The sequence below is a fragment of the Heliconius melpomene genome, chromosome 12, assembly GCF_056956725.1.
Source record: "Heliconius melpomene rosina isolate 202511_hmr_F chromosome 12, ASM5695672v1, whole genome shotgun sequence".
Classification (NCBI taxonomy): Eukaryota; Metazoa; Arthropoda; class Insecta; order Lepidoptera; family Nymphalidae; genus Heliconius; species Heliconius melpomene.
The window spans coordinates 6,409,582-6,435,828 of record NC_140400.1 but is presented as its reverse complement, the minus strand read 5'-3'; the positions used below and the strand labels follow the sequence as shown (position 1 = coordinate 6,435,828).

Here is a 26,247-nt window from a genome sequence, read left to right as displayed (position 1 = left end):
AGACAGATCTCTGCGTTAATTACTTCACTCCCATGTAACTAGAAAGATTATTGCGTTAGTTTATTATGTTATACTAATTGCCAATGAAAAATATAATTATTTCATTAAAAAACTTGATAGTGTTCTATAAATAGATTTATTTATGTTTTAAATCATGACTTAACCGTTTGTTGAACTAGTAAAAATCATTCCAGTTTCCTGCTTTATTGCTGCTGCATTTTTTATGCTATGACCAAGAAAAAAATAAATAAACATATAAAAGAATAGGATTTGAATCAGCAACCATCGTGTCGAGATCGAATTAAGATTAATATTAAAACATATAAAATCTCTTAGATTTTCTCAGCTTTAACGCTACGAAGTCGTAATACTGTAAACAATATTGACCTTTAGAGGAAATCGATTCATTTTACCGATACTGTTTACATAATATACCTATTTTAGAACACGACTATTATAATAATTATATCGATTTTGACCAACGAATATATAAGGGGCTAGAAATAAAACGAAATTTGTAGGTAATATAATAAGTCATATCCCAGATGGATCTTTTATACTTCACTTCCTACATACCTATACCAAGGTAGACTAAGAAAACCTGGTGTCAAGACTTGGATTTAGATTCCTTGCTTGATGCTTCAATTCGGGACTCGTGTTGTGTCACGAAACTCAACCCCTTACAAGAGCGGGAAAATATTCATTCCCGGGAATGCGGATCAAACTTGTTTTTAGAATTTGTGAAATATGATGAAATCTAATTGTCAAAACAACTGTTGGAAAGACTTAAAAAAACAAATGTTACTTTGAATAAATATTTTCTAGCGATAATCGTTTCCTTGTTAATTCGTCTGCCCTTCACGTTATTTTGGCTGTCGTGTCGTCTCGTGTAAAAATAACGTTAACTACGTGTAAACCTTTAGTTAAAAAATAGACGATTGAGTTATAATGCGCCATTTAAAAATATTTTGCCTGAATAATTCGGTGGACACTAGGAAACGTAAGTGTCTGAATGGGTCACGGAGTGTCTTGACTCTGGGTTCCCGAGTTCCATCTGCCTACACTGGTATTTACGGGATACAGCACATAGCAGGAGCCTATCGTAGAGAAAACAAAAAAAATAAGAAAAATATATGAATACATGCAGTATTGAATTGTAATCGGTGTCGTTGACTCAGACATAAAAATAGATTGATGGGGTGATCTTTAAACGGCAATTGTCTGAAACACTAATTAACATTTTAGGTTCTTTGGCACTATAAGAAATATAATATAGTGATATACTACTCTGCTTTTACATAAAAGTAAAAGTAAAAATATACACATTCGTATTAGTTAATTTGAACCGACAACGTTAGGTTTTAAATTTAGTTTCGGTTCGGTTAAGCACAAAAATATGTTTTTAATTTGAACCATTAGTTACCTACTGAGATTATCACCTTCAACGAAACAAACTCTTTTAACTTTACAATTTTACTATAGAATTATTGATGGATAAGAACCTGTGACCTCTGCTATACTTAATAGATATATTTTCTATGACTAGACAAAATATATTATTAGATTTTGCAATTAAATGTCCTACTGTCTGTTCGTACGATGAAACTTATTTATACACGTTGCATGGCTCCAGTCCAGATTTTTGCGACTGCTCCAATGCAAGCTTACTTTGTTAATTGTGTATGTTTATTTCGGTTACCTTTAGGGTAACTTTCGGTTTTAATATATAGTAAATGCGCTATTTAGGCTGATATAAAGAAAGTTTAAGAAACATAATTCATCGCTGTCTGTACATGTAAGGTATATGAGAAAATAGATAAAAGTGTAGTTCAAACGGGCGAAGCCGCGAGCTGGTCGCTTATGATAATTAATCTATTGTCTCTTAATCTGTACCTAATTTAGTAATATTCTAAGTATTTTTGCGTATTTTGGCACATTTCGACTATTTATATTATGTTCTAAATGTACATATTTATAGATATTTCGCTTTCGTAGATTTATTTGTTTTAAAGATTACAACTTTATAGATCACTGAATGTGTCAGAATAAATTAATCGAGCCAAGTAGTTCCTGAGATATGGATTACTCAAATACGTGAAATAACAAGCATAATTAACACACACCTATTTTTAACTACGTTACTTATTACCATTCAAAAGTTACGTTAGTTTTCAATCAATACATATAACCTTTGACCTACCTACAATTGTTTTATATAGGTAACGTGGGCGGTTAACCCCCTCGTATTTAAACGCACGTGTGGAGACGCGCCAACGCGAGTGGTCTCGTGCTCAAGACTTGTACTTTCCTTTGATATTTCCTTAGATATTTCGTAATTTCTTTGAATTTTTCGCGATTGTTTTTCATTTTTACGGTATCTTAGGGCTCTTAGGTTCCTCGCAGGGCCTACCTACTTTAGCTACTATTGTATTAATAAATGAAATTGTAACTTTTATATCGAAATAAGGAACTGTTCAGTTTGTTGCCGGCTCTTTTCAGCAGAACTGCCTTTCGAGTCCGCGGTGGTAGCTTTATGTTCTTTCAACGATTATGCAACAAAAATGCTTGCAAAGGTTTATTTCAGGCAAGAATATTTTATATTTGAATTTGAAAGACAAAAGGGAAATCGTTATATATTCGCCATGTTTGTGATTTCGACGCCTTTGTGGCCTGACTGTTTACACAACTCTTGCCCCCTTCTGCCTACCCTGCTACGTGTGGGATACAGTGTGAAGCTCACATAATTATTTTGGTATATTTTGTATATTTTTTAGATTATGTAATATTTTTGTTTTCTATGTGTGGAATAACACTTTGAATGTTTGGAATGAAGCATAGCCGACTTTATCAATAGCGGAGAAGCCAGAGATACGTCCACTGTCATCAACCTCCTCATACATGCCCTGCGGGGGGGCCTCGTGCATATTACATGACCTTTCAGTATTATCTATACTGTGTTCTCGAAGGTCAACCGAGGTCTTCCCCTTTTCTTATCACTATAAATTTATATTAATGCTTGTTAAACTATAGACAATCATTTATTATAATTTATAGTGGATCAAACAAAATTCTCATTGTATCACGCTACACCGTCCCAATTCGAAGCGTTATGCGTGGATAGCGGAACTTAACGCCGCGTTTTGCTTTAACTGATCAAGGAAATGAAAATAATCACAAAAAAATAATCATTCCTTGAAGGGGATTAAACCCACAAGCATCACAAGTGTACTTTTAGTCATTCTCCCACTGCGCATGATATCATCACAGATAAGGGCTATTAAATCAGCTTCACGCATTTGCCCGCATAGCAGTTTAAGAAGAGGGAACCTAGTTTTCCAATCTGTGTTGAGTGACGGAATTCAACGCCGTGCTTTTGTCTATTAGAGCGGTGAAATGAGTATTACAATAATTTCCCCAAGTAGGGATCAAACCCACAATCATCATTTACAGCCCCACTGTGCCATGACGGCATCTGCTGTAAATTGAAAAGTAAATTAACAATTTCAATAAAGTATGTGTAATTGTATAGCATTATGAATCAACTTCTTAAGTGGGAACATGAGGACTGATATGAGGAGCAAGATAATACCTAATTGGACGTAATTCATGCAACAACGTTTCTTAATGAATTAATGGAAACTTCTTAGCTTACTTTGTCGCACTCAGAAACGATAATCAACATTTAAAGTGACATTAAATTAACAATAATATAATATAAATGTAATATTAATTTAATATCCGCTATTCTGGCTGTAAACGCGACGATGGTGGCCTCGATTCCCTTTTGGGGAAATTCTCTCTCTGGTAACAAAACAAATCGCGGCGTTCAGTTCCGCCGTACAAGCTTAACAGCGATGTCTTGAAAGTTTCACTGATATTGGGCAGAGCTTTAATAGTAAGTACTCTCGACATACACTGCTGTTATATGCGAGATACAGCGTGAAGCTATTTAATTTAACTTAAACGTTAATCGATATCTTTGAGTATGACTGTTTTAATAAATTATATTTAACTCGTACAATGTTAGCATATGCGTTAAAATTTGCACTTTTCCTTTAACGTTAAAAAATTATTAAAGATATGTAACATATTTTACTTATCATTTGACATGTCTTATTTATCAATCGACCACAAGCCACAACCATTTTGTAGCAGACACTATCGTTTTTATTCCATGTGAAAGTAAATATATACTTATAATAACTGTATTCCGCATATAACAGGGTAGGCAGAGAAAACCTAGAGTTAAGACACTCCGTTTCCCACGCGCCCTCCAATCTTCGAGACATTGTGGTTGAACTAAACGGCGTTATTATTATTTTGGGTATTAAATGAACAGGAAAAGATCTTCAAGTTCTTTTTGCCCATCAAAATGGTGGAGATGCGTGAAAATATGCAATTAATATTTAGTAGAGCAAGGTGCTGCTAGTATAATTATAATTGTATTAAAAGATTCAAATTAAATAATGTTTTGGTTTATGTACCATTGTTTTTACCAGTAATTTGTTAATTATAATTAACTAGCGGACGCGCGCAGCTTCGCATGCTTATTTGCACCCTTAGTGGTGAATTCTAATAAACCACGAAACATGTGCTCAATGAAATATTTTAAGAGTCTAAATTTCAAATCTTATAAAAATCAGTGGCGATTTAAAGATTTTTCCCAACAAACTTTCAACCCCTTATTTACAGCCTTAGGGGGTAAATTCTAAAAAACCGTGAAACACGTGTTCAATTAAATATCTTTAAGAGTCTGAATTTTCAATTTTATAAAAATCGGTGCCTATTTAAATTTTTTTCATACAAACTTTCAACCCTTATTTGGTGAAATAAAATGGGTGCCTTTAGGGTTAAAATTTTTCTAAATCTCCTTTAAGTGGATGTCCAGATTACGAAAGTAAGCATCTGTCCAAATGTCACGTTTTCACCATCAGCGATTACGGCTGTGCGTGCGTCTTACCTCAGTCAGTGAGGACAAGTCCTTTTATATATATAGATTATAATATTTTTTTAGCGTCACGCTGTAAGAAGTGTAGGCAGTTGAGTCTCGGAATCTTGCGAAAAAATTAAAATGTTAAATATTTTATTTCTCCGAGTGGGCATCAATCTGTAGCGCTTAAAGCACCCATGTTTGTGTCCTTGCACCATGACTGGACTTTTATGATTATATCATTTTTTTAATGTGTTTTTGGTTTGTTAAATTACTCAATTCTCTGGCTATAGATGTGGGTTATAGGTTCTATTCCGACTGTGAGAAATAAATTATTTTCATTTTCTCGCTCTGGGTGGCCTCCTATGCTGGACAACGTGACGTTGAAAAATAAGATTTCTATAAATTAATTGAAACAATTTTAAGAAATATATTATGTTATTTGCATTAGCAAAACCGATCGGCCTCCTAATCTAAAAATCATAATACTACAAATCTTCGATATCTATTAACAAATAAGCTTTAATCAACCGACTAACTGATAAGCGCATTAAGAAAAGTACGAACGACAAGTAGATACTTCGTTCAAATAGATACCGTGAGGTACCATTATGGGTATATTTTATGAACTATGTAATTGTAGGTTCAGTTCTGAGTTATGCAAATATTTGTAAGTTATATCCCGGTATAGTTAGACAAAGAGTACCGACTTACTTAAAGGGGACCGACCAGGTTAAAATGAAGCCTGCACCCTAAAATATATGCTATATTTATATAGAGAATTAGATTAGATTGCATATTTTACTTTTCAATAATAATTAATTAAAATATTTTTATATTGTTTCAGATTTATTAGAAAACACAGAAAAACACTAAAAACACAAGAAATTTAGAAGACTTAAAAAAACCACCTAGCACCTTATAACCTAAGCAGTCTGTACGACTTTAAACTGCATGTGATATATATTTATATAGAAACGCATTTAATATAGCAATTCTTATTTAATACTCGCATATTTATTTATTTATTGTAATTATAATAACTTTCAAAATGAGAGACGGATCGAAGATATGCAGGCATATGCTACCTGATGACGTAATATACAAAGAAGTTGTTATAGTTGGTAAGATTTTCCATATATTTTTGTATTTTAGATTATATAGTAGTACAGCGTCTGTCTGTAAACGCAATGGGTGTGGGTTCGATACACTCTAAGGGGAAATGAATTAGTTTCATTTTCTCATTCTTACAAGATAAACTGCTGCGTTAAGTTTCGTCACTCAACACGTATTGTGTCGAATTCGGGTGGACAGCTGAATGTTTTACACTAGGTTGCGTCTACGTACCTTGGTATATTTGGGGTTATGCATGAAGAATGGACCTGGGAACTTAGTGGTAAGATACTCCGTTTCCATTAAGATACTTCCGTTCGTTCCGTAATAGTGTTCATGGGTTAAGTTATGTTGTTATCGAATGAAGAGATAATATGAGGGCTAAAAAGAGTACGTATTTTGTTTAGTTGTTCAATTTATTACAGTGAGGACGAAAATTATTGTTTCCACAGATTATATGTAATAACATAACATGTTATTACATAAGAGAGTGAAATTTATATATAAAATATATGTAATAAAATATTTTTTATTGTTTAGAATACAATCTTAAATTATTTTTTATGTGACAGAAAATGTGAAAAGAGTTCTTACAAAGGTTAATATAAAGTTTTCAATAGACAATTAGATTTTAGGTACCCTATTGTACTAAAAGTTATTGTTATATTCATATATTTTATATATTCTTTTATATTATGAGTATGTATGAGGTTTTCCATACTTCAGCTGGACAGCGGCTGACTGTTAACACGATGGTTGTGGATTCCATTCCTACTCAAGGAATGCATATTTTTTTGGCTTCTTAGATATATTATGTCCTAATTAAAATTAAAATAGTTCCTATATGAAAAAATCAATAGTTATAACATAAATATTACCCTAAGTCAATATCGAACCCACAAATAGCACGCTCAATCAAGCACATTTCTACTGGGCTATGATGGCACAGACATAATTTAATAGTTCATTGTTACAATGTAATGTATTTCTAATTACCTATTAAGTATTTTATAGGTTTCACGTTTTTTAATTTAAAATAATATATTGCAATACTAATGGCAATAGCATTAAAAGAATAGTTTATTATTTGCATACATTTAACATCTTGTTTATTATTATTGCATTACGAAAAGTGTTGCTTTTTTTAGTATCACAGTGTATCCCGCATATAGCAGGATAGGCACAGGTTTAGTATTAAGGCACCCCGCTCCCGACTTTTGGCAAAATTTTCGAGACGTTCCGTGTTGCGTAGCGGAGTTCAACGTCGCGCTTTGTCTTGTTACGAAATGGCTTTTCATTGTAACAACGCAATTTTTATTGAACCTGTTACAGGCAATGGCCCTAGCGGAATGGTTACATCGTTCATGCTGGCGGGAAATATACCCTACTTAAAAGATATACCAGACTCTCTGCCCATTGACGAAATGCTTAAAGCTAGGTAAGTTGTAATGTGTTAAATATATTAATATTTTTAAGGCTAAAGCTTTTTAAGCTAAAAAGAAAAATAATAATAATGAAAAATATACAGTACTGATAGTTTTGTATATTTGAATGCTAGTTAGTCTGTGGTCTGACAGATAAAAAAAATTGGAATCAATAAATTTGTAATTTATTACTTGAAATATTAAAAAAAAATCTACAATAATCGCCATCTGGTTGTGTAATGGTTTCCTTTTGTATTAAACTCTAAAAGTGAAGAAGTATTAGGGTGGGATGATTAAGTTCTAAATTAATTAAAAATGTCTGAAACACGTGTCGTTATTTTAAAAAATACTGCGTATTTCAATATCCTCTTGCAATTACTATGCAAGGAAGATATAATATGTAAATTTTAAGTATCACGCTGTATTCCGCATATAGCAGGGTAGGCAGAGGGAACCTAACGTTAAGACACTCCGTTCCCCGTGCATCACCCAATTTCTGATACATTGCGTGTTGACTGGCGTAACTCAACGCCGCGCTTTGGAATGTAAATAAGTCCAACAGTCCAATAAGTTGAATGAAAAACATTTATTTACCTTATAATAAACAGTGAACACGTTAAAGATAAGGAAAAACTAGATAAGAAATCTAATCACGACGTCTGAAATGTAACCAGACGTCTGTCTACTCAGTAGGTAATATATTACGAATTTTAAAAGGAAAATAAATCCTTCTCAGAATTCGTTGTAAGTGTACGAGTGTATGTAAATTAGGATTTTATATAAACATGACTTTCAAAATTAGACTTTTTATGCACTCAAATTGTATGAGGAAAAAGTTTAATTTTATTATGTTGCTTAGCTCTTCGTTTATGCAGAACAGACATGTGGTTTATTTATTTTGTTACTGACGCATCTTTTTATGATTTATGTAATTTAGTCAAGAGGAACCAGTTATAAGTAACAAGTCATTCTGTTTAATGCTCTGTGCTTTAAGTTACGTGAGCTAGGTGACGGTGTTCAACCCCGCACTATATTTAACCAGACTGAGTCAATGCCAATATTTTAAATTTGAACGTCGTCTTTCGAGCCACAACATTTTATCGAGACCAGTCGTGGCGCAGTGGCACAAACATGCGACTGTAAAAGTGACAGGTTGTGGATTCAATTCCCATTCGAGGAAATTAAATATTTAATATTTTCATTTCTTCGCTCTAGTGTTGAAGCAAATCACGCAATGCCTCTCCAGAATTCGGCGGATAATAGATTACGAAGTTTCTTAACACTAGGTCCCCTCTGCCTACCCTGCTGTTTGCGACGTACAGCGTGAAGCAAAAAAATGCCTTAATTTGTCATTAAAACTTTACAGATTACAAAATTTACCAGCTGGACAAAATTTATTGGAAGTTGATCTCATGGAGTTGGCCGAAGGGCTAGAAGGGAGAAGCCAGAACCCAGTGCCGTTATTAGTAAGTATTTTAACAATATATATTTGTATCGTTTAAACATTAAACGGTATAGTTGCGAGTTCAAATTATTATTTCTTTTATTAGTTATTTAAAATCTCCATACTTTTTTTTTCGCAAATATTTATTAATTATACGTACAGACACAATTTTTTTACTGTTATTGTAGTAGGTATAGATTATCTTTGCCTTCGCTGCAAAAATGCGGCAAGCGCGTGGAGATAATAAAGTTCAAACTTTCCCCGAAACAGATAATTAATGAAGACAGCAAAAATATTTTTAATGATACCTCCTTAAAAATACAGATAACAACAGGTCGAAATTATTTAATAAAACTTTGGTATAGCGTATCTAATCGTATACAAAGAAATATTTTGTTACTAACCGTAAAGTTGACCTCTCACAGTCGATCATTAACACTAAATACTGTAATCTATTGTTTTTTTTTATTATTTTATTTTTGTACTATTTCCGCGTATAAACAGATAAATATAATTAATTAAATTATTTAATTAAGAGTATTGAGATACTGTTTTTTTTATCTGTATCTAAGCGTCTTTATATTTTTTTAAATTCTACCTACACTAAGGATAATTATTAGCTTGTTATATTTCTATATTATGATTTTTTAAGTCGTTATAAAATAAATGGGAAAATATTTTCTTTCCGCGCCAATTCCATTCTTTGAAATAACTTTTAAGCAGCGATGCTTTTCGGATAATAACTTTAAATGAATATATATATCTAAATTTAGTCGTTTTGTGATTTTATTTGTGAATATTATATACGGTTATTGACAATCTGAATAGGATCCAAAAGGCACAAACTTCAAATTCTATGTTTGTACATGGAACCTCATAATGATTTAAGTAACGAAACGGAATAAATTGCCACTAAATTCTCGACTATATATTACATTTAGAGGGACTATAAAGATATAATATAATATTGTAATTTACAGGTAAAAATAAAGAATTTAAGTATAATTGTATTTTAAATACTAAGTGATATATTAAGTAACTATAAAGATCAATCACCGGTTGGTGCTCGACATAATATACTTAGTACTTATGCAAATTATACATAGCTATATCTGTTAATATTATCGTCACGTCGCCGCCAATGTTTTATTTTTTGATTACGCAATACATCGTCTTGCAGCATGTTTTTATCGCGATTTAAATTTTGATTTATATCGCGATTCGCAACATTTGTTCCATTTTTTAGGGTCCCGTACCTAAAGGATAAAACGGGCCCTCTTTCTAAAACTCCGCCGTCCTGTCCTTTATCTGTTCATCCGTCACCAGGCCGTATCTCATCAACCATCTCTCATGAACCGTCACTGTTAGGCAGTCAAAATTTTCATAGATGATGTTTTTCATAGATGTTACCGCTATAACAAAAAATACTAAAAAAACAAAATAAAATATATATAAGGAGATTCCCATATGGTATCCATGATTTTTTGCTCGTTATAGATAACGGTACGGAACCCTCATGAGCGAGTCTCTTGCACTTGGCAAAATTTTTTTTTGAAAACTTTGCAGTTTTGAAAATAAAAAAGATAGAATGTATTTAAACTACATTTTGATATATAGGTAAATATCATGTTGACTTTGTGGTTAATGACCCCAGGTTGTGGGTTCAATGCCCAACCTAGAGTAATATTGTGTTAGGTAACTACAAGCTATTTTTATATATAAACGAATCGCAGCTCGCAGCTTCGCTTGCACCTGCGGGCTATTTTCGTAGGAAATTCTGGAATCCTTTATTAGTTTTATTGTATTAAGTGTATACTTAGATGTTTTTGATTTCACACATTATTCATAGCGATACCAGTGCATGTATTTTTATGTATGTCTTATGAAATAACAATGTCATGGGTTTAATTTCCATAACACTTTTTCAAATCCGGGTACGAATCGTGTAAAGGTCAGATACATAGGTCTTTACAATACAAGCTTATCACGCGCATTTTTTTTTCTCATTATAGTTTTCATTATTGATTATTTATCTATATACCTATACATATTTTTTTTTCTCTTTTAATCCATTTTTTTCCATTCATTTCCTAGGCAAGTGCTAGAACTCGTAACCAATGTTAATATATTTTAGAAATACACCTTTTTTATCAGTGAGTAATAATAATAATGCTAATAACTTTCAAATATACTTTATAACAAAGGAACGTAACGTAAATATTAATATAATAATTCATATATTAATATAATTTACCAATCATTTGCACTCTGTGCAAGTTCAAAATTCAATGTGAGCAAAAAAGATGTTACAGAATCATAATGCGTGGAACCCGTTTCTCTTCAATGATTTATGAGGAAGCATTTAAATAACTGGTATAAGTGCGTCAGAACTATATCTGTATATAAATATACATATTTTTGTATATCTGTACATAAAAGTGTAAATGATTACTTGCTGTCGGGAAGGAAGATACAAGGGGAAAGGGAATTCTCTTTTCCCTTACTGTCCCCAATAATTGATTGAACTATGGCACCTCCCTTAACATTTATCAAAATAGTTTTTTTATAAACATTTCTATTGAGTTTCTAGTCTCCTTTCTTAACTTTACACCCAATTTCTCAATTACGTGTTGAGTAGCGATACTGAACGTTTTGTCTTTAAAACCTTGGATTAAAAAATAAATAAATAAAAATATATATGAGTAAACATCAAGCCCACTTCATCAAGCCCAAGACAGAATCGACTAATCTACTGTATTACAGTGGTTTATGGCAAAAATGTTATTAATACTTTTAAATAACATGTCCCATTGTATGTAAAATATTCGATACGCATAATAGCCTCATTGTTATACGATACATCGATATTATTGTTCTTGAACTTGAATCTAATGAAACAAATAAAATTTATTAATGTAAGTTACCGTTAGATTTTTATTGTATTTTTTTAATAAAATTCCAGTAAATTTGTAATTGGCACCTGACTGAACACGCTTAATAATAGGTTCTATTTCCGCGCTACAGATAGCTTAATTTATAGCGAAAGTTATTTTATAGCCAAATTATACAAAATCTTCACATAAATTGTAGCCTACATGTCACTCTGATGTATAGGCTATATAGATGTATAAACCGTTCAGTACTTTTGAAAAACGTGAAAATGGAACAAACATCCATCCACAAAAACTTTCACATTTATAATAGATATTAATAAGAAGTAAAATAATAGAGAGTTCAATAAAAAATGCTTATATGGAGAAGAATAAGATTTATCAATGGTTGGCTATTTCTTACTAAATTACATTTTTATTTTTATTATGAAAAACATAAGATGGCAAGAACTTAAAACAAAAATCTTAATCATTATTATTATTCTTTCCAGGTGGACACATTACTTAGACCGTGCGCAGATATAGGGATTGATGCTGAATCGTTAATAGAATGGCGATATGATATTGATAAACAGGTATTTAATATATACTTTTTTATTTAACCTAAATAAATATTATTTTTGTATCTTCTTCTTCTTATGTAATTAATTACTAGTTACATTTACTCGTAATTATAAAGAAAAATATAATATTATACTTGGTTTTGTCTGGCTCGAAGGACCAAAATAACTTAGACATCACGGAGGTTTACCACATACACAATTTTTTTATTTATATTATACATTTTAAATAATAATAACTTTAAATTGACTTTATAGCATCACGCATAGCGATTGGACAGAAAGTACCTAGTATCAAGAAACCATTGTCCTATTCCTTTCGATTTTTTTATTTATACATTGAATAATTATACAGTACAGTATGATAAGCCGTAGTCGCTCTGAAGTTACATTTTCTGAACTATTTCACCTTGTTCACTCTAAAAGAAAGTAATCAAAACCAAGAAAATATCCTATAATTACATGTGCAATTACTTTTTTAGTTTATCCAAACTTCTGTGCTCTCGATGAGTTGTGCGTCGACAGTGCTGTACAATTGAATTAACCATTTATTATTGATGACCAGATTGACCACATAGTCCTTGGCAAAGGACCCCCGGGCGGGGCCTGGCATACGTTCCCGGGGGCAGTGCGGTCTCTGTCCCCCGGAACTTGGCTTGCTCTCCCCCCACACGTGGGAGTGGGAATGGGAGGGGGAGTGGGTATTCGAGGGCGGGTACCGGCGAGGGCGGTAGCGGCGTATTGCAGGCGATATGTGCATGCTTGCAAATTGCAGGTAATTTAGTTTATTATGAGTGCTTTTAGTTTATTATATTTTTTTTTATTATTATTTTTTATTTTTAGTATGGTAGACACTATATTGTCAAGACTTTCGACAACTCGAGACGTACAATGTTTTGAGCTGTCGCGTTAAGCGAAATATTTTATATTTTTATTTGCTTCATCATCATCATCATCATCAGCCTGTCCTCGTCCACTGCTGGACATAGGCCTTAACCCACAATCAAGTTTACTGCCTACCTCTGAAAAATATCTCTAGATACGCTTATCATGAAAGCTCTATAATATCATGACAATCAGCTATCCACTGCGTGACAATGAATAACGATCGATCATCGATGCGAATGTACGTCGTTCAAATCCCGCTACGTTCACATATTCTAAAACTAAATATTTCTTTCCTAAGTGTAAGATAAGATTTTTAATATGTGAAAAAAATATGAAACTACCTCTTTTTTCCATTACAGAAATACTTCCGCAATGGGGTCACAGTGACTCACGTAACCCGTATGCCGCCATGCCGTACTTGCAATCCCCACACAAAACCCACAAATCCCACATTCCTCATACACGCGCGTGACGTCACTGGACATACTACACATTATGTTTGTAAACGACTTGTCTTAGCCATAGGTGTTGGGGACAGACCTAATATGTTGAAACTACAGTCCCCTATGTTGAACAATAATATGTTGGCGCGAGATTTGTTGGTTACCGAGAGAGGAATTCACGTGTTGGGGAAATGGACGCTGGAGAACGGGATGATTGGGAACGGAGTAGTTAGAAATGGGGAAATTGGGAACGGGTTAATTGGAATTAAGGAGATGGGAAATGAGGAAGAAGGTGGAGCAAGTACGGTGATGGTAGTAGGCTCCGGAGTATCTGCAGCTGATGCAGTGAGACTAGCGAGGGGAGTTGGGCTGAATGTAGTCCACGTGCATCGTGCTGCTGCAGATTCTTTGGCCAAATTGTCGCCTGTTACATATCCTGAGTATTGTCAGGTATGATGCTTTTAAAATTAATCTGCTTTCTTTCATTTAGCAGAGAAGGCTGAGTTAATGTAAAATCAACACATTTTTATAAAACGAACAAATATTTGCACAACATTTTATATAATACTTACAAAATTAGTACTTAATAATAAATAATAAAAAAAAATATTTTTCTATCCACAGGTATACAAAATGATGCTAGATGGGCCTTCTGGAGACCATCAAAATTACACCCCCTATCCGGAACACGCGGTACTAGACATCACCCCCGCCCCGCAAAACACCCCTACACACCGCAACGATGACCTACTCACTCCCAAAAAAGTCAAACTCCTCAATCTCAGAAGTAACCAGACAGTAGAAGTAACAGTGTCATTAATAGCAGTCCTAATAGGTTCAAAACCTGATTTATTTTTCCTTCAATCGAATTTAGACACAAATTTAGACATACACACAAACTTAGACATAACAACGAACACACAATGCATTAAATGTATAAAAAAACAGGAGGAAGATCAAAAACAGTGTTTCATTAAGAACCATTGGCATTACATAAAGAATGTTCTAGAACAAAGTATACAGATATGTAAATCTAAATACTTGAACTATGAGATTAATGGTAATGAGAAAGAGTGCATTATGGGAGAATTTGGAGGTTTTGAGGGCGATGGCGTCGGATGGGGGGTAGAAATGGGGAAAGCAGTAGATGGTAGGGGGAATCCTCTGGCAGTGTACGGGGATTCTCATGAGGCGAGGAGGGTAGAGGGAGTCTACGCACTGGGGCCTCTTACAGCGGACAACTTCATGAGGTTCATACCGGGAGGAGCGGTTGCCATTGTGTCTCACATACACAAACAGAGGGACAATTGACTTTTCTATGATATGATAATAAATATTTTTTCGTTACTTCTTGTATTCTTTCTTCCTTTAATTGGGTGTTTTTATAATTTTGATATTTTTCAAATTATAGGTAAGTTTGCTTGCATCAACTTGCATAATGCTTTTCATGCATCTGAATCCCATCAAAGTGGGATCGAGGCCAAAACTTCAAGCTGTACCTACTCCGGACAGCAGGGTAGGCAGATGGGACATAGAAACGTTGTTTTAAGATGCTCCGTTACCATTAAGGAGCTTCCGTTTTCCATTTTCCGCCGAATTGTCGAGGAATTCCGTGTTAAGTGGCGGAACTGAACGCCGAAACGAATCAAATCAAAAATCTTAAGTAACAATATTTATTATTTCCTATCAAATTATCCATTAGTACATCGTCTTATTGTTTATTTAAATGGACCTTCGACCAAACGACGAAGGCAATTACTTTATCTCTATGAATATAAAGTAATAATTAACAGGCATAAATCATAAATAAATATATTCAGCGTTTGCTTCTTATATTTCTACACGTTCTGGTTACCCAAATTTCCTGGGTACAAAAAAATAAATAAAAAATCTTAGTAACAACTAATCTGATTCTATCCTCACTCGAAAGAATGATTATAATTAACTACTTTCTGGCTAAAGTAGGTGAAGCGCGGCGTTAAATACCGCCACGAGTTGAGTTCTTTTCGATTTGCTCAGTTCGAGGGGACAGGAGTGTCTTAAATTTAGTTTTCCTTCTGTTGTAGGTAAAAAGGGCTACCGAAAAATAGAAGGTAACCGCATAATAGAAGCGTGATCACTCCTTAGATTTTAAAAATATTTTGTTTTCCGTTCACGGTGTGTCCCGCATGTAGGAGGGAAGGCAGAGGGTATCTACTGTTAACGTGCTCCGTTCTTCGTTTTCCGCCGAATTTTAGAGGCATTGGGAACAAAGCCGCGCTTTGCCTTGTTACCAGAGCGAAGAAAAAATTAAAATATTTATAAATCATAATTCCTTCTCCCGAATGGGGATCTAAACCACAATCGCCGCGTTTACAGTTCAAACCAAAACCTTCCTTAGATAAACTAAAATAAAACAGTAGTATAAATTAAAAAAACCATTTATTATTATAATCATGTACATCGATACATAAAAATGGTTCTTACAGACATAACAATGAGACCATGGCACATATAATATAACTAAATATAGTGCATTCGGGGTAACTCCAAAGATTGGGTATTTCAAATAATTACCCTTACGTACCAAATGCAACAGTATTGTTGCCAAAACATGAAAAAAATACAAATTTCGATTTTTGGAGTTACCAGAATACACCTTAAAATAAAAAAAACTATATAAAATAAATCTTAAGACATTCAACTTACAATATATCTATATAAAATAGACGTATAAAGGTGGTTGTGGATTTATACCGTCCCATAACTAACAACGACAATCAGAAATATTAAATAGACTAACAAAATTTTTCGTTAAAGAATATTTCTGAGAGCGGCTATCAAAATTATATACACAAAAAAATCTTATTTATAAACAAATATAAATAACAATGATTCGAATTACACTAAACACCACGAGTCAGTCAGAAAAAAGGAATAATGCGACAATTATGAACTTTTTATTTATTTTTATTTAAAAAAAACATACAATTACGTCATTGTTGTACCAAACAAGCGTTGTAGGAATAGGTGAGGGCGCAATTTACATTAAAGTAGATATTTATAGAATAGACATTAATCTCTTATAAGCATTTGTTGTTCTCACTTTACACATGACCCTTTATAATATTGATATTAATAATTATGATATACACAAAACCGCCCACATAACACAATCCTTCCATACTTACATTGATATATTCAGTACAATAAAATCTTTTCAGCACTACCAAAACTTTTCTCCTTAGTGGTCATAGAGCTTGGGCGGTTTCCAAGAGGCGCAGGTTGAAATCCCACTACGTTAAATTTGTGTTTTCCAAGTTTTTTCATTTCAAAGATAAAAAAATAATTACAATTCATTGTACTGTATTTACTCATTTCACATGTTTCCTTAATACCACATTCAAAATACAATAACAATAAAATATATATTTATATTTACACAATAAATATTTCAATCTCTTATATAATATAATATATATAATATTTAAATATAACATTCATCCATATGCAAAGTTATACAGAAGCCACTCCATTTCACAGCAGGCGGACGATACAAGCTCGAGGAGCTCCATACCTGCTAACAGTCTTACACACTTACATTCTTAATAATATATAAAATTTCGGCATTTATGTATTAACTCCACTACATATACAGATTTGGTAGATTTTCAGTGCAGGTTGAGTTAGAAACTTCGATTTACTAATTACCCTCAAAATCATTCAAAACACTTGAATCTGTACGCTACAGTGGTGTTTAAACATAAATACTAAAATTTCATTATACAATTACTTACATCTATATAATAAGATGAGAAGTTATATACTTTTGTTATAACACTGCAGCTTAATAACACCATCAGAGCCAGTAGGCGTTTACATGTGATGTTTCTGGGTTCAATATCCCAGTTGATCAAACTCTGAAATTGTTTTAGTTTCCATTGTTTCTACTTATATGAAGAATTGAGCTTTGTTATTTCAGTCATAGAATATTCATGCAAGACCTACTATAGTCCAGTGAAATGAGAAACATTATTTTTTTTTATATTTTTTTACTGTATTCAGCATAGCTGAGTACCAAACGTTGTGCCGCTGCTACGACGCCAGCCGCTCCATTTCATAAAGTGGATAACAGAATAACATTTTAAATTCTAGAAATAGAAAGAACAATTTTATGATTCATATAAAGTATGAAATAATAATTATGCAACTAACATGGGGTTATACACTTAGGCACATCACTAGCATAATATGTGATTCAACTACTTGTATATATTTACATAAAATATAAATAATCAAAATATATATTTATAAATATCTATATACCATTTTATATTTATATTGAAACAATAAAAAAAATGGTTAGTAATTTTATAGAAAAATAAAGACTTAATTACAAGAAAATCTTAGTACTTTAATCTTAGTAAATTTTTGAAAACAATTTATTTTGTAAATGGCTAATTTCATAGCATGTTCATATAATACACATATATATTCAAAATCTGTTATATAAGTACCTATACACAATTTTATTTTTGCTGTTAATTCATAAAAAAATAATTAATTATATTATTGAGATTTCAGTGATGATTTCTTTTTTATATTAACAACTTTAAAGTAACAACTAAAATTAATAAATATATTTTGACAATCAAGTAATCAAAATAGTCAGTAAAATATATAAAAAAATGTTTTTTTTTTCAAAAGTTTTCAAAACAGTTAGCAACATTATTTATAATCTCAAGTAAATATAATAATAACTAACAAATTTCATCAAGATACATTGAGCAACATTTGTTTAAATAGAACATTGATAAGAGATAAATAACTATATAAAATAGTTCAAAGTACTTTTATGTAACACATAGAATAGAAAAAATTATAATAAAAATATTAAAGATTATTTATTTAATTAGGCTTTGAGATTAGTATTTTTAGATATATTGAAATATGGTGTATTATTTAACAGTTGGACAGATTAATTCATATTATTATATAAACTCCAATTACATACAGAGGTACTAAAAATTGTTATCTGGCAGCGTCATATTTTGCTTAGCTTTAGAAAATCTCAAGAATATTTTTCCAAAAAATAAAATATATATATTTACCATATGTCATTACTCTTAATACTAAAAAAATAAAGATAAAAAACTAGATATGCAAATTTGCAGTGAATATAGAATACTGCTATACTTGTTACTGCTATGCTATACTATCCATTCCTTATTTTCCAGAAAAAAAAATTGTCATAAGATATTGATCGGTGGTGGACTGGTGGTGATACCCAACATTTTTTTTCTTGACTTAATTTACATTCATCTGGAAGCTTGAAAATGTAACTTATTCATCAATAATCAATATAATTATTAATATAGAAAAGTTTAGTATTTTAATTGATATATCATAAGCTATATAGATGGCAAATGTAAATTTAGAATTAATATTATTTATTTAAATAGATTTCAGCAAGTACTTTTGAATCGTTAAGCAGTTTTGATATTAGTTCAGAATGCAGTTTTGCTGAGAAGAGCCAATAGAAGAGATGACAGTGAAACATTGGTATTTATCTCGTGTGAGATTCAATTGATATTAATTCTTTACATTTCTATCTTTCAAATACTCCTGAATAGGCTTTACTTGTAATTTTTAGTATTGTATTTACAGTAACTTTTATTATAGTGGCATACTTTGTATAGTTTATAATATCTATTTTACATTTGTCAATATCATAAGAATTTTCACATTATATGAGTTTTAGAAAGACATTACTATTTTACAATTGATTTTTTTATAATTACAAAAGTCATTTTTCATTATTAAATCCAGTCAAAAGTAAGTGCTTTTTAAAATACTCTATAAAATTATTAAAATTTTTAAATAAACAATATAAAGTTAAAATTAAGAGAGAGAAAACAATCAAATCAAATAATGTCTGCAAATATCTAATTGTGCCAAATAAATATCACAGTTTAAGAATAATATAAATGCATTTTTTATATACATATATTATGTAGCTATAAGACATTGATATAGATAGAAAAAAGTAGTTTTAGACTAAATTGTTAACATTTTTATAGTGTTATTTCTCACTTAGGATAGCAAAATATGTTGATAGAAAACATGTCAAACAACAAATGTATAGTGGGTTTGAACCCATAGATTAGTAACAAAGACTAAAAACAAATATTTTGCTATCATTAAAGAACAGTATATTAGAGATTTATCTAAATCAATTGTATTATAGCTGCATTAATGTTCATATAATATCTTAAAAGCTAGGTTATTTAAACAATTTTATAAATACCTTAGTGACAAGGTAGTGGAAGTAACACCACGTTAGGTAGAGAAATATGATCATTACCACAATGGTGAATATTATTTGGCGTCAATCACGCCGCACTGGCGGATCAGCAGGCGGGTTGTGGATGGTAGACACCAAGTTCTTCAACTCTTCGCAAAGCACCTTAGGTAATCCGAGTGAATCAACCTTCTGAGGGTGATTTATGTGGACAGCTAGTTTCAATAGAGCAGTCTGACGTAGACTTCTAACCCCAACCGTAATGTTCCAGTTCGTTCTATACATCATACCACCTATATTCGCCGGCGGTCTAAATATATGCTTATTATTAATAACATAACGCTCTTTTGTTGCGACATCAGTGAATTCCCAAGGATGAGTTATAAAGGAGTTTATATCGTAAAATGTGGCAGCTTCTAGTCGAACATAATGTCTTTTAGCGCCATGGAAGTCCCGCCACCAAACATCAATCGGTCGTGATGTTTTGTTTGTGAAACGTAAATAGGCCCGCGACAGCGATTGCAGTGATTTCACAACCACCTGCTGGCCTTTTTCATCCGTTTCGTATATAACATCGGCAGCTTCCTGCCGCTCCGCCATGATCATCAAACGATATAGTAACGCGAACAGAATTTTGCCGGTTAATTTGCCCTAACACAAAAAATATAAATAGCTATGTTTATACGAGCTAAGTCGGGAAACACATATACACATGTAAGATACTATGAACAGAAGATTGTATCAAAACAAAATAAATTTATTTAAATAAACCCGCGTTTTATTTTTGGCCCAGACAGTGACTTGACGTTTGATTCACTTCCTCTTCGATTTTCGCCCACAATGGCTGTTTGTGTCGCTGTTATCGGCAAAGATGTAAGTATAAATCAGTTTTCTTTTGTTAAAACACTTAATTGCGCATTTTATTTGTATTTTGTCATCAAGTAAACAAATAAAAACAACACGTTTGGCCTGCAAGATAATTTCTTTGTATACTGGCAAAGCTATTGTTGTAATTATTTACGTCAAAGTTTGTTGTCATAATATACCAGAGACAAGTAATTTATATACGAGCTCGTATATGTTGCCTATGTTATAAAATTAGTTTTTTTAGTATTATATATTTCATGTTTTCATTCAAATATAGATATATTTAAAGAAAATTGTAAATATTACTTATGTTGTGTTACATATTCACATTCTATACAAATATCTCATAACATCATTTGGACAATTGTACACTTTGAAGCTAAGTTAAGTATCTTAAATTTAGATTCTAAAAACTATATGAAAAATACACTGCAACATATTTATTTGATGAATATGCACAAGTTTAATCTTACAACGTGTTAATAATGTATATGAACTCTTATCTTACTATAATGCACATCTTAGACAATGCACACACATCTAACCTTTTAAAAAAAGACTATTTTAAAGCAGAAGATAAACTCACAACTAAAAGTGTATTATCCGAAAAGCACGAAGTCAAAATAATTTGTCCCAGTCCATCCATCTCCAATCTTTAATGTTAAAAATGATGATATTTCAGAATGCACCACTATATATAGGTGGTATCGGCAACGACAGTAACACCGACAATGAACTGTCTCGACAATGGCTAGTTCACACAGCGCTAGACGCTTTGGAAGAACGATTGGCGAGTACTAACCCTAACAATGCCAACTCTGCTGGAAATACATCAAGGACTGATTTACGTGATCTGTACCTTGGACTTCTTTACTCTACGGACACTCATAAGATGTAAAGTTATTTCATTTATCAGAAAGAATTTAGTGACATAATATTTCACTTTTCTTTTTTTGTCGTGTTGCGAATTAGCGATAGACGATGCGTGGTGGTGGCTAATTTTAATTCCATATAAAATATGATTCACATTATCTGAGGCCAAAAAAAGCTATATTTTTGTGTGCAAACACTCTTATAACTACCCAACTTCTTTACGATTTCTATCCTCAATGAAAACTTAGTATATAAACAAATACTTTATAAATCTCATCAACTCATTATTTTTTAGCTATGGATATGTTACCAATACTAGAATAAAATTGGTACTGGTAACAAGCTCTTCTTCACCCAGTGGAAGTAACATAAGAGATGCAGAAGTTAGAACTGCATTACGCAGGCTCCACGCCTTATATGCTGATGCAATTTGTAATCCATTCCATCTGCCCGGTGATCAGATTGTTTCTTTGTAAGTATTTTCGTATATAAATGAGGCCGATTCAAACTCTGAGAAAGAATTATTTGAATCTCTTCATTCTGATACGAAATTAAAATGCAATGTCTCGAAACGTCGAAACGAAAGCTGAGTGATAAACGTATACTACGTTTATCACTAAAATCTAAACACAAAATTCTCCGCACCTGCATCTATGCATATTTTTTTATTTAAGTTCTTAATAAATAATATATTTCCTTTACAGAAAATTCGACAAGCAAGTGAAAAACCTTATGATTAACAATGTTTAATTGGTATGCTAAATAAAACCTACAAATACGAAAACGTCACCTAATATTATTCCATTCCATAATCTATTATTTTACTAATTAATGATTGTACAATTTAATTCATTGTATAATTTTGGTATTTATTTATTGTATACATAATAATTATTTATAAGGTTATTTTAAATATGATTTGGTTTATATTATCTAGATTTAGGCTTATCCAGTCATAACTTGTATTCTCACCATTTAGTTTTGTTATGTATTATTTAAATTATCTTGTTAGCTTTATAATATTGCTATACTTACGTTTCTGTATCTTTAATTTTGTATGACCACAAACAGAATAAACTAAAAATAAAGGCTTTATAATATATATATGTGTTTACTTACAAATTCTTATTAGTCACAATAAGATTTGACAATGAACTCATTTCCAAGTTGTTTCTTTTATTATTTCTCATTGTTTCCTCAATATCTACGTAGATATTCTAGATTACTTTACATTTTAAAATATATCTGATGATGATATCAAAAATCACAAACGATGAGTAAAAAAATAAATAACAAATTGTAAAGTTCTTATTCTTTGTTTATGGTTTTTATTTGAGTAGACTTCTGTTACAAGTTTAAGATTCTAAAGTTTCTAAACGAATAAATTTTCAATTGTTATTCTTATCTGTGTTTTTGACAGCATTGTCAAAGGCACCATATTTCTTTTTCTCTTTTCATTTGACATTTGTGTTGAACTGATCTCTGGTTCAGCGCTGAACAATTTTTAATTGAAAAGTTGTTTATCTCGACCGGGAAATCGCATAAACATGGTAAATATGGCTTTATAAATTGTATTAAACATTAAAATTTAGTTTTCATTAACTTATGTTAATAATACTTGTAACTAAACTTATAGTATTTAGAGGTTATGTTACCACGTGTATGTTCGCGCTTAAACTAATTGTCTGTTTTTGTCACTCACAATTTCTTCATAAGTCTTTGCAAAAGAGTGGCTGGTAAAAGAGGTAAAGGGAGACAACATGAGTCTGAAATCATACAGTATCTTGGTCGACGTGTAATGACTATTGGGAGGGCAGGAAGGATAGAGATATACAAAGTCCGTAGCGCCTGGCGCTTACTTCTCTCTGGCTTTACCCTACAGCAAAAAAAACCCATTGCCTTTTTGTTAATGCATATTAAATTAATGATTCTAGGCAGCCGCCGTCGTGTCAGGCAAGGATATCGAGAAGCCCCAGGCTGAGGTCTCACCCATCCACCGTATCCGTATCACATTGACATCCCGCAATGTACGTTCATTGGAAAAGGTCTGCGCTGATTTGATCAATGGTGCTAAGAAACAAAAGTTGCGTGTAAAGGTAATATTGCTATAATTATTTAATGTATTTTGATCAGTACCTAAGTAAACTATTAATCATTTTAATTGTGAGATGTAAACCAAAATAATCAGTGATAAGTAACTAATATGAGAGTGAAAAAAATGTATTAGATTTTCTTCTTCAGCATCTTATAAGTTCAAATTCTACAATATTTTTTTATAGCTTTAACCTAGCAGATAGCAGATTATGTTAACTTAACCTTCAAAATGTAATATTGTTATAATTAGGTCATTGTATTAGGTTAAGATTCATATTAAACAAATTTTAAAAATATGAATGATTTTATTCATTTAGCGCTAAGATGAAGACATATCATGTTCTGTATTGGTGTGTTCACTAAAGAAGCGCTAAATCAAGGCTTTTCAAAGTGCAGAGTATAGTTACATGTACTATACTCTGCTCATAGGGAAGCAACAAGTTAAAAATTTATTGTACATTATAGTAAAAATATTTTAATAATGTTGTTTAAGTATGCAATAGGAATTATAGTATAAACAACTTTTATTTTTCCTTAATCTTGGTATCTTTATATGTACATATACTTATCTACACATAGATGTATAGGCAGAAAGTACCTGGTGTCCAGATACTCTCTGTGAAATGTTACAACTCAACATTGTACTAGTAGAACTCAATACCCATTTGGGGAAATAAGTTAACAATCTTACTGTGTCATAATGGCATAATTTTTTAAAATATTTATTTAAATACATAATTTCCTATTATAAAGTGGTAAGCTGGTAGTAGTACCATATTTCTTTCACGTTTTCATTCAGTATTAGTCTATTTGAATATTTTAATTTAAATTTATCATTTTTATTACAGGGGCCAGTCCGCATGCCAACCAAGATTCTTCGCATTACCACCCGCAAGACACCTTGTGGTGAAGGTTCCAAGACCTGGGACAGGTTCCAGATGAGGATCCACAAGAGAGTGATTGACCTTCATTCTCCTTCAGAGATTGTGAAGCAGATCACCTCAATCAATATTGAACCAGGTGTAGAAGTTGAAGTTACTATTGCCGACGCGTAGGCACAACTGCCCTAATAAATATTTTTAAATTGACTTTTTGTTTTATTCTTGTTAGAGTGGTGAGGAATGACCCTTTTAGGATAAAACAATGTGATAGTTCACTGGTACAGTATGGTCGACAAGTTGTGGTCACACTGAAGTTAGTTGTTGATCTATCTATATCATCTTTATATTTCTCCCGAGTACAAAATAAGAGAATAAGAAAGAGATTGCCACTTGATAATTTTACATTATTTGGTGTTTGTCATAATTTGTTAGATTACTATTCAATAATTGTAAATCTGTAAAAAATTGTCGTTGTGAACTTTGTCTTGTTGGGCACATTCCCCAATCCTTTCTCATATAGGTACCGTCCATGTACAGATTACACTATTATATTCCATTATAATTCTGATGATACATTAAACACAGCGTCCGCTAATTTTAATATATATTTTTTTATGTTCTTGTAACGTTTCGGGTCAAAATCGAACCCACAACTATTGCGCATAAACAGTAACTGTGCCCTGACTTTGGCGTTATTACGTTACAATCAATCATGACATGCGATATTGCCATATCGTTACATAAGAAAAAGAAAGATTAGCAATATAAAGCATATTACGAGGTAGAACTTTTACAAATTGGTAGAAATCACGCTTATTTAATTGTTTTTTCGATAGAGGGAACCCGGAACCTAGTGTAAGCCACACGATACCCTTTAAAACACTTCCTTTTCTCATTTTCCACCGAATTTTTGAGGCGTTGAGTGGAGGAACTCAATACGCGCGCTTTGTCTCGTTACCAGAGCGAGTAAATGAAAATATTGAATATTTCATTTCACCGAACTATGGGAATCGAACCGCAACCGTTGCGTTTACAGTAGCTTGTGTCTGCGCCACGACCGCCCTTGCAAAAAATATAAATCCTTTTCTTTTTCTTCATATGTGGGAGGGCGGAGGTCATTTATACCGCATATAAGGTAAAGGTACCTATTTAAATGCGGTATTGATAATGTATTATATGGACATTAACAATTCTGTATAAAATGTTTGATATTATTTTTCAGCTTCACGCTGTATACGTCAAATAGCAGGGTAGGCAGAGAAAGGGAACCTCTGGGGAGAAACTAACGAGTGAGGGGTCGAATCTACAACCAAAGCGTCCACAGATCAATTCTGTCCTACTGCGTCACGACCATCAAAATTCAGGAACTACCTATTTATGAGGATTTATGAGGATTGTATGACGAAATATAAATAAAAAAACCATTTTCTGCTCCGGCGCCACGCGCCATTGCGTGAAAACAATACTAAATTGTCAATCTAAATTATTGCGGATGTCTGTATGTCATACGTTAATTGTGTAATTGATTTTGTTCTTTTGCCGTTACTGTTTGTAACCAT

General features: G+C 32.2%; 4 protein-coding genes across 4 annotated transcripts in view; 3 read left to right on the top strand and 1 right to left on the bottom strand.

Moving 5' to 3' along the window:
- Positions 1–15,040, top strand: part of LOC146533637 (oxidative stress-induced growth inhibitor 1-like) — a 33,870-nt gene extending 18,830 nt beyond the window's left edge. The window contains exons 3-9 of the mRNA XM_085193922.1: positions 5,778–6,054; positions 7,376–7,481; positions 8,834–8,933; positions 12,294–12,377; positions 12,928–13,137; positions 13,610–14,143; positions 14,318–15,040. Coding sequence (XP_085050048.1) covers positions 5,982–6,054; positions 7,376–7,481; positions 8,834–8,933; positions 12,294–12,377; positions 12,928–13,137; positions 13,610–14,143; positions 14,318–15,004 — 1,794 coding nt within the window. The 5' untranslated portion in view covers positions 5,778–5,981 and the 3' untranslated portion in view covers positions 15,005–15,040. The remainder of the gene's footprint in view (positions 1–5,777; positions 6,055–7,375; positions 7,482–8,833; positions 8,934–12,293; positions 12,378–12,927; positions 13,138–13,609; positions 14,144–14,317) is intronic.
- A 1,055-nt stretch (positions 15,041–16,095) lies between these two features.
- Positions 16,096–20,579, bottom strand: Vhl (von Hippel-Lindau protein). Its single transcript, XM_085194120.1, has one exon. It carries the CDS (start codon positions 20,577–20,579, stop codon positions 20,061–20,063), a length of 519 nt encoding a protein of 172 aa, XP_085050246.1. The 3' UTR covers positions 16,096–20,060.
- A 161-nt stretch (positions 20,580–20,740) lies between these two features.
- Positions 20,741–22,815, top strand: LOC146533635 (trafficking protein particle complex subunit 2-like protein). Its single transcript, XM_085194121.1, has 4 exons — positions 20,741–20,846; positions 21,523–21,734; positions 22,009–22,185; positions 22,418–22,815. Exons 1-4 carry the CDS (start codon positions 20,814–20,816, stop codon positions 22,461–22,463), a joined length of 468 nt encoding a protein of 155 aa, XP_085050247.1. The 5' UTR covers positions 20,741–20,813; the 3' UTR covers positions 22,464–22,815.
- Positions 22,816–23,103: 288 nt separating this feature from the next.
- RpS20 (ribosomal protein S20) lies at positions 23,104–24,895 on the top strand. The gene is made up of 3 exons (XM_085194122.1): positions 23,104–23,263; positions 23,648–23,809; positions 24,656–24,895. Exons 1-3 carry the CDS (start codon positions 23,261–23,263, stop codon positions 24,860–24,862), a joined length of 372 nt encoding a protein of 123 aa, XP_085050248.1. The 5' UTR covers positions 23,104–23,260; the 3' UTR covers positions 24,863–24,895.
- The last annotated feature ends 1,352 nt before the right edge of the window (positions 24,896–26,247 follow it).

Excerpts from the sequence above, each read along its gene's own strand:
- RpS20 (XM_085194122.1), top strand. Across the intron at positions 23,810-24,655 it reads AACAAAAGTTGCGTGTAAAG|GGGCCAGTCCGCATGCCAAC; the intron begins GTAATATTGCTA and ends TTTTTATTACAG.
- Vhl (XM_085194120.1), bottom strand. The coding sequence starts at position 20,579 with ATGATCATGGCGGAGCGGCAGGAAGCTGCCGATGTTATATACGAAACG.
- LOC146533635 (XM_085194121.1), top strand. The coding sequence starts at position 20,814 with ATGGCTGTTTGTGTCGCTGTTATCGGCAAAGAT. Across the intron at positions 20,847-21,522 it reads TCGCTGTTATCGGCAAAGAT|AATGCACCACTATATATAGG; the intron begins GTAAGTATAAAT and ends ATGATATTTCAG. Across the intron at positions 21,735-22,008 it reads TCTACGGACACTCATAAGAT|CTATGGATATGTTACCAATA; the intron begins GTAAAGTTATTT and ends ATTATTTTTTAG.